Here is a 7,204-nt window from a genome sequence, read left to right on the forward strand (position 1 = left end):
TTGAAAAAATAGATGAAAATAATGATTTTTACAATGAAATGTGAAAAAAAAAAAAATGTTAGAATGTTTCGCATAATAGTATCGAAAGGTATGAATACTTTACACTAATTACCCTTTTAATAACTTATTTGAATTCATTTACTTTTTTTTCAAAAAAAACCTTGAAATTATAATTACAATTTATTATTTAATCTATTCATTTCTTTTCTTTTCTTTTTTTTTTTATTAAAAATGAGGATATATTTGCCATTATAAATTTTTTTTTAATTGAAAATTTTGATGAAAATAATGATTTTCACAATGAATTGTTAAAATAAAGATGAAAATGCCAAAAAATGAAAGATAAAAACGTTTGGCACAATAATGCTGAAAGGCTAATTACCCTAAAAAAATTAAGCGCACACACAAGTACCTACTTAAAATGGTTCGATTAATAATACAAATAACTCCACAAAAGAAACAAGAATCCATAAGAATAGCAACGTGAATGATTCAAAGAAACTAAATCAGACAAATATGATAAATCAAAAGTCACAGCAGCAATCGGACAATCTGCCATTGGCTGCTGACACACATCAGCATCGACACCTCGAGACGAAGGCCACGAGTCATCTCAGCCTTCACATTTACAGAGAAGCCATCATAAGAAGAAACTAACAGCGCAGCAATTCATGGTGGGAAAGAAGGAATGATTTATTTTCTGGATTCCTGAGATAAGATCATAACGAAACAAAATAATGAAAATGAGATCAATGATTCGAAAAACATATTACAGAACATCAATACAGCTGCAAGTACCTGCAGGCGTCGATCATGAAATGCTGGAATCAACAAGAGTTTCTTTTTAAATTTGTGCAGCTCTAATACGAAATAAACCAGACTCCAGAACGCAGAGAATCAACTGTATTTGCAGAATACATTTTATTCATTTTGGACCACCATAGTTTCCAAAGAAGTTCGTCTATTGATATTATTAAAGAACAACTGACTCTAAATGTATCAGATGACATCATCAAAACTAACTCTGCCCATGTTTCACGTGGAATATGCCTCCATCCTCAGAGTGTCCGCCAGTAAAATCCAAACTATACGCAGCAGCATTGTTACGCCCCTCACGGTTGCTGCTTTCCTGCATATTCATGGTTAAATTTTAATTTCTAGGAGCAAAAGTTCAAATAGACAACAATGTAACATCTCCGATAAATATAGAGGTGAATAAAACGAAAGTTTGCTGTTGAGAGCATGTTATGCTGAGGTTAAAACATGTGAAGTTCCTTTCGAATAACTTTTTGCTCCAAACGTTTGGATAACTTTATTCTTTTATTATGAAGTAAAAAAGTTTTAATTCTTAGTGTCAAAATAAGCAACTTGTTTAATTTCAACTTTCACAAAAACAATTTTATTTCAAAACTACTTATTTTCTTTAAAGTTGACATTTTTTAAAGCAAAAACAAACACGTTCTTAAGTAAATAAATCAAATTAGTCTTAAGGACGCACCGCCTGAAGCACATCAGAACAACTCCCTGGTTGTTTGGATCCTTCAGGTGGCACAGGAAAATGGCCTTGGCAAGAAGCATATAGATCCATATCAGAAAAATTTCCTCCAAAAATGAGCTGTTCTGTGTTACCCTGGGAACATGGTCCAAAGTTGTCAAATTGCATCTGTTCCGTTTCATTAACTTCAGCAGGGTGATTCAGTGGAACTTCAAGATCATTAAGTTCCAAATAAGCTGTGTCATTTTGTGGAAGCGTGTAGTTCTGAAGATAGCCATCTTTCTGCATGCCAGCAAAATTAGAACATACTCCAAAGTTGTCAAATTGCATCTGCTCCGTTTCATTAACTTCAGCAGGGTGATTCAGTGGAACTTCAAGATCATTAAGTTCCAAATAAGCTATGTCATTTTGTGGAAGCGTGTAGTTCTGAAGATAGCCATCTTTCTGCATGCCAGCAAAATTAAGTCCGCCTTCATTCATCGAGCCCCAAGAATCCAAGTCACATAGACCATTGTATATGTCATTTCCATCCAGACAAGGTAAACATTTATTCTTCCCCTTCTGATTATGATCATCTCGATTCTGTGTTAAATCCCGATTTATTTCAGTAAACGGTTTAATTAACGCATTACTAAAAAGATTCAAATGAAGTGCAATTTCTATGAGAAAAAACTGAAAGACATCAGTAATATTTTCCTGATCAGAGGCTGCTACTCTAGACATTGATTAATAACCTATAAGAAGCAGAATAAAGGTAAAAAACATGCTGGGATCACATAAGCATTTGTTTTAATAATGAAAAGAGAGCATGTCTGATACATAGAAGTTAGTAGATAAACACACAACAAATTCTCAATGACAAGACTGATTTTACAGTTAATCTTCGCAAATGTTGAGATTCCAATGAAGTATTAGCATTTAACATAATCTCAAGGACAAGACTGACTTTAAAATCAGCCCTTGTGTGGAAGTGATTATTAAAAGGAAAAGTTGTCCGGAAATAGGAAAAAATGATTATATATAGGAAAAAGAATAATCAATTTCAAACGAAGGGCTTAATATATGAAAATAAACAATTGATAAATGGACAGTGTACGATTTTTCATTCATCTCAGAATCAACCCAGATCTTTTAAACTGCATGAAAATGCGGGTACCATTTAATGCAAATGCAATCACAACAGATTCAAGGACAATTCAGGAACACCTCCGGATATATTTGAAAAGAGATAACAAATAACAAAAATAAAAACAAAAGAGTGGGAATATATCATTTAAAGATTCGATGTAGAAATGTAAATCAAAAAATCTAATTTGAGGACTTTCTAGAAAACAAGGAGCCACCCTAAAAAGGACATCAGTAAGAATTAAATAAAGTAAGTTGATAGAAAGAAAGAATGCATAGCATGTTGACATGGTTAATATATGAATATATGATCCATAAAAGCACCAATATTGTAAGTTTTTAATCTAATGAGCACATGCAAGGTATATTTGTGAAGGGTAGATGGGGCCAGTATGATAGAAAAGAAGCTTGCTTTGAGGGAACAATGACATCATCCTATACAGGTGGTATTATATAATTGTAAATTCTAATTTTGTGCAAATGGCTAGGACCCTAAAGACCTGACACTCGTATAATATTTCTGATTTCTTTCAAGTTTAGGATTTTAGTCAAAAACTTGCATGGATTTGGTAAAAGAAGTTTCAAGAGATAAGGTCGGTCGATGAAATCTTACTTAATTAGCAAAAGAAATGTGACTACTCAAACTTCAAAAGAACACGTACCTCATGATTTCCATTATCATCGAGCAACACACTATCATCTCTGAATGTGGCCAACCAACGAAGAACTTCATCATCCAAATCCAAATCCAAAGGCACCCCACTAACCGCTGGACCAGAGAAATGAGATGGACCAGCTTCAATCAGAGATGGTCCAGGTGTATTTCCAGGATTGACCATACTTGTTATAACGGAGCAGCATTGATTTTCAGGCAATGTCAAAGCTGTGGATGACGGACCACCAGATGGCGAAGATTCGACATGGGTTTGTACATCATCATCATCGTCCCAATCTGCCTCATTAAAAGGAGCCCCATACTGTGCACCATTTTTTGGGCCTGGACCATTTTTCTCGAAGACTTTACAAAGCACGTACAAGTCCTGAAAAATATGGTCATATAAACTTCTCTTCAATGAGAAATAAGATAAATTTTTTGACCCATCTTTGTGATTGGAAATAACAGATAAAAGCAAAACTGAAAATCAAATGATGCTTAAGTGCAAGCCAAATACTTGGAACATTCATCAGAACTCTTCGAAAATAAACTAGACATTAAAGCAAAAGTAGAGCGGCTTGCTAAAGAGCACATAATAATACAAAATCTTCAGCCTATATTAGCTACATATTCTACTCAATGAGAATCAAATGGAATTCAATGCATGGATAACCTACACTTGCTTACCCTGCTCTTTCCAGCAGGAAAAAAGTTCGAACTCAAGTTTAGACACTATATCAAATGGCAATAAAGACATTTCAACATTGAAAATATTCAAGGAAGTGTACTGATAGGCTCTAGTTTACCATTTATTGTGATAGCTTATTAGTTTGTTAATTAGTTAAGGGGGAGTATATTAGGAATTCTCTGAATTACTAATTGAATAAATGAGGGGATTGGTTAGTCTGCAAGATATTCACATTGAGAGAGAGTGGCGTGGGGAGAGAGAGACACGTCTCTGGAAAACCTGCCAAACCTGTATCTTCATTCTATTTCCGTTTAGTAATTCAACAAATTATACTTTTATCTGTCTTGGTACGTATCAGAATACCCATTAAACAAATTCAGCAACAATCTAAAATGATTAAAGGTTATGCACCACAAATGAGAAATATGTAAGACGAGGCATTGCAACATTTCATATCAAAGTGCGATTTAATTAGTGTCAAGTGAGAAGTTATAAATATAATAAGCAGACAGGAAATAGTCTTAATTTGAATACAATCACGATTGGTCAGAATTTGTAATATTCCACAAATACAACAATGCAGACAAAGAAAACTGTGGCTTGTGAAAGCAGCTCATTACAGACGTTTTAGATAAATGCTGTGAGCCGAAACATCCAAACTGATGTTACATAATTGGATATGAAGAAAACATATTATTATCAAATCAATCACGAGGTATATAGCTATCAACTAGAAGTGGTAACTTTAGAAAGAAAACAGTTAAGTCGGTTACCAGAATCACCAGTGTTATCAGTAATTAACCAATGGTGTTATTTAATGCAATTCATATTGACCAATGAATAAATGGTATTGTTGCTTAGCCTTGACATTGGAGCAATGGTACTTAGACCATTTTATTGCATCCAAACTCAAATTTCAGCTGCCAAATACAGTCAATCTTTGTTTTTTAAATTCCTTGACTTAAAATGATGCCACATTTCATTATTTCACAAAAAACATAGCTCCAAATGGAGTGTAATTGAGATAATTAAAAAAATATATAAGAGTAAAAAAAGTAATGAAGAGATAAACAGAAGGACATACTGCAGTATGTCAATTTTGAACATGAACATACACAAGGAATAAGATGAAATATAAATAAAAGATTGATGTAAATTCAAATTTCTACTTGAATGTCAATCAAATAGCCTACACGTAAATTTACATACCATAGATAAAAAGATCATGAAAATAAAATAGTCTGAACGAAAACAGTAACTCATTCACGCAAATCAACTATTAGATGTGCAATTACTTTGAAAATTGAGATGAAAACAAACCTGAAGTCCAGCTGCAGACAACTGCTCATCTAGGATCCTATACTCGTGAATAACCCAATTGGTTCTTCTTCCTTGTGGTGCATGACCTAGGTGAAAAACCAAGGTTCTCACCATTCCCACAACATTTTCATTATAACGGACAGGTCTATCCTTTCCAGTCGTTTTCCAGTATCCATTCTCAGTAGCGCGCTTCATTCGAACCCCACAAGCATATTTCTTCTCTCTGGGGCAGAAGAAGAACCACTCTAGATCCCTACTTTTCAAGATTGATTTATCTGCAGCAAGAAAGAGAAATAAATAAACTTTTGAATTGTTGCATTAATAAAAGAATAAAAACAAACAAAGAAAAATAATATTATTCATCATCACCGCTCAATTGCCATCTTAATGTTGGATTTAAGATGGCAAATCAATTAAAGCCACATCATGATTGCTAAGCACTGCTTATGAATAGCAATACTCTATAAAGACATAAACAAACCATGGAATCCTACCAAAAAGAAAGTATTCAAATAAAAATACATGTAAGTTGTTTTATAAACGGCGACAAATTTTGCAATATTTTACCGGTTTCAGATTGTTAATAAAAGAATAAATCTTGAAATGGACTAGTGAAGATCATCAAATTTGGAGTGAAAGAACAGGTAAGTTATAGAGCCAATAACTGCAGTGAAGAGAAAAAGTACCTTTTAGATCCCATGGAGAGAATTTATAAATGTTGACCTCTGCAATAGCTTCGAAGTGAAGCCTCTTTCCCATAATCTTCCTCTTGAGATAATACATAACCAGCTCAACATCGGTCGGATGAAACCGAAAGCCTGGAGGAAGGGACGTCCTCGCCATCAAAGAATGGCAACAGAACGCCCCACAGTATGCCAACCAAATAACAGTTCCACCAACAGTATTCCAATACACCTCACTCAACCTAGAATAAACCCTTCTCCAGAAGAAATCAAAGCAGATTGCACCAAAATAAGTAACACCTAGAAACAATAATATACACCACAACCCCACAACAATCACCCCTCCTCCCCCAAAACTATTTTTAACTAATGTCAAGTCCAATGCCTAAACAAGACTTTCCGAGAGCACCAAAGCCTCCCCCGGTTCATGAAACAGAAAGCAATCCAAAGAAACCACCGATGCTTCTTGCCAGAATCAAAAGACATCTGTTGACGAGTCCTGGCATATTCACTACACCGTAAGCCTCATACACATAACATCCATAAAGACGCCACTATGAACACAGCTAAATAAAAGCAATTACTGCTAAAAGAATACAAAGGGAAAGTTTTTAAGAATGACCCATATTCCATTATAATAATCCATATCAAATATACGGATTAGAATAAATGAAAACCGCATCAATACACAACCCAAAAAGTTTCAACTTCTGTTCAGTACTAAAACCACAAAATACAGAAAAATATGACCAAAAAACAAAGAACGGCCCCAAAAAGTCGAAACAAATACAAGATTCAAGAAACCCTAGAAACCAAAAAATAGTTCCAATCAAGCAAATAAATGTACAATAACAAAAGAAGACTTCTATCAAGAATCAGAAACACACACCTTAAAGGATAAGAATCGACGACTAGAGAGATAAAGCGCAACGAGAGAGAGAGAGAACGCGTAGAAGAAAATTTAAGCAAAGCGCAAGGGGTAATGGAATGGTGAGGTGCGAGGGATTCACATACAGGGAAATTAGGTTTTAGTGAGAGACTGAAGAGCGAGAAAGTGAATGAACAAAGCTTCTGTAATAAGCCAGGCCCTGATTGGTTGATTAATTCTAAGGTTTATTTTGACGAAAACGCTATGGGAAAATATTGGTATTATGTGACATGTTGGACAACTATTGATTAGGAATTGCATGGTAGTCGTCTCACCAGTTGGAAAAGCAAGATTGGAATGGCAAACAAGA

The 7,204-nt window shown here is 34.4% G+C and overlaps 1 protein-coding gene across 3 annotated transcripts; it reads right to left on the minus strand.

Annotated features, from left to right (window-relative positions):
* Nucleotides 1-384: 384 nt before the first annotated feature.
* LOC111410348 (NAC domain-containing protein 82-like) lies at nt 385-7,053 on the minus strand. Of its 3 annotated transcripts, none has more exons than XM_023040655.1 (8): nt 6,856-7,053; nt 5,970-6,465; nt 5,284-5,558; nt 3,283-3,660; nt 1,936-2,077; nt 1,499-1,773; nt 799-1,129; nt 385-708 (listed from the first exon to the last, which is right to left on the minus strand). In XM_023040655.1, exons 2-7 carry the CDS (start codon nt 6,124-6,126, stop codon nt 1,019-1,021), a joined length of 1,338 nt encoding a protein of 445 aa, XP_022896423.1. In that variant the 5' UTR covers nt 6,127-6,465; nt 6,856-7,053; the 3' UTR covers nt 385-708; nt 799-1,018. The 3 variants fall into 3 exon arrangements, with proteins under 3 accessions (XP_022896423.1, XP_022896416.1, XP_022896407.1); XM_023040648.1 differs by having other exon boundaries at nt 799-901; nt 990-1,129; nt 1,499-2,077; XM_023040639.1 differs by having other exon boundaries at nt 1,499-2,077; nt 6,856-7,052.
* Between the last annotated feature and the right edge of the window lie 151 nt (nt 7,054-7,204).

This window comes from Olea europaea, chromosome 2, assembly GCF_002742605.1.
Source record: "Olea europaea var. sylvestris chromosome 2, O_europaea_v1, whole genome shotgun sequence".
In the NCBI taxonomy this organism is placed as follows: domain Eukaryota; kingdom Viridiplantae; phylum Streptophyta; class Magnoliopsida; order Lamiales; family Oleaceae; genus Olea; species Olea europaea.

Bases quoted from the DNA above. Each gene is read 5' to 3' on its own strand.
- LOC111410348 (XM_023040648.1), bottom strand. From the start codon at position 6,126: ATGGCGAGGACGTCCCTTCCTCCAGGCTTTCGGTTTCATCCGACCGAT. The intron at 5,559-5,969 runs GTACTTTTTCTC...TTCTTGCTGCAG, and splicing joins CTCTCCATGGGATCTAAAAG to ATAAATCAATCTTGAAAAGT. The intron at 1,130-1,498 runs GTGCGTCCTTAA...ATGAATATGCAG, and splicing joins GTTCTGATGTGCTTCAGGCG to GAAAGCAGCAACCGTGAGGG.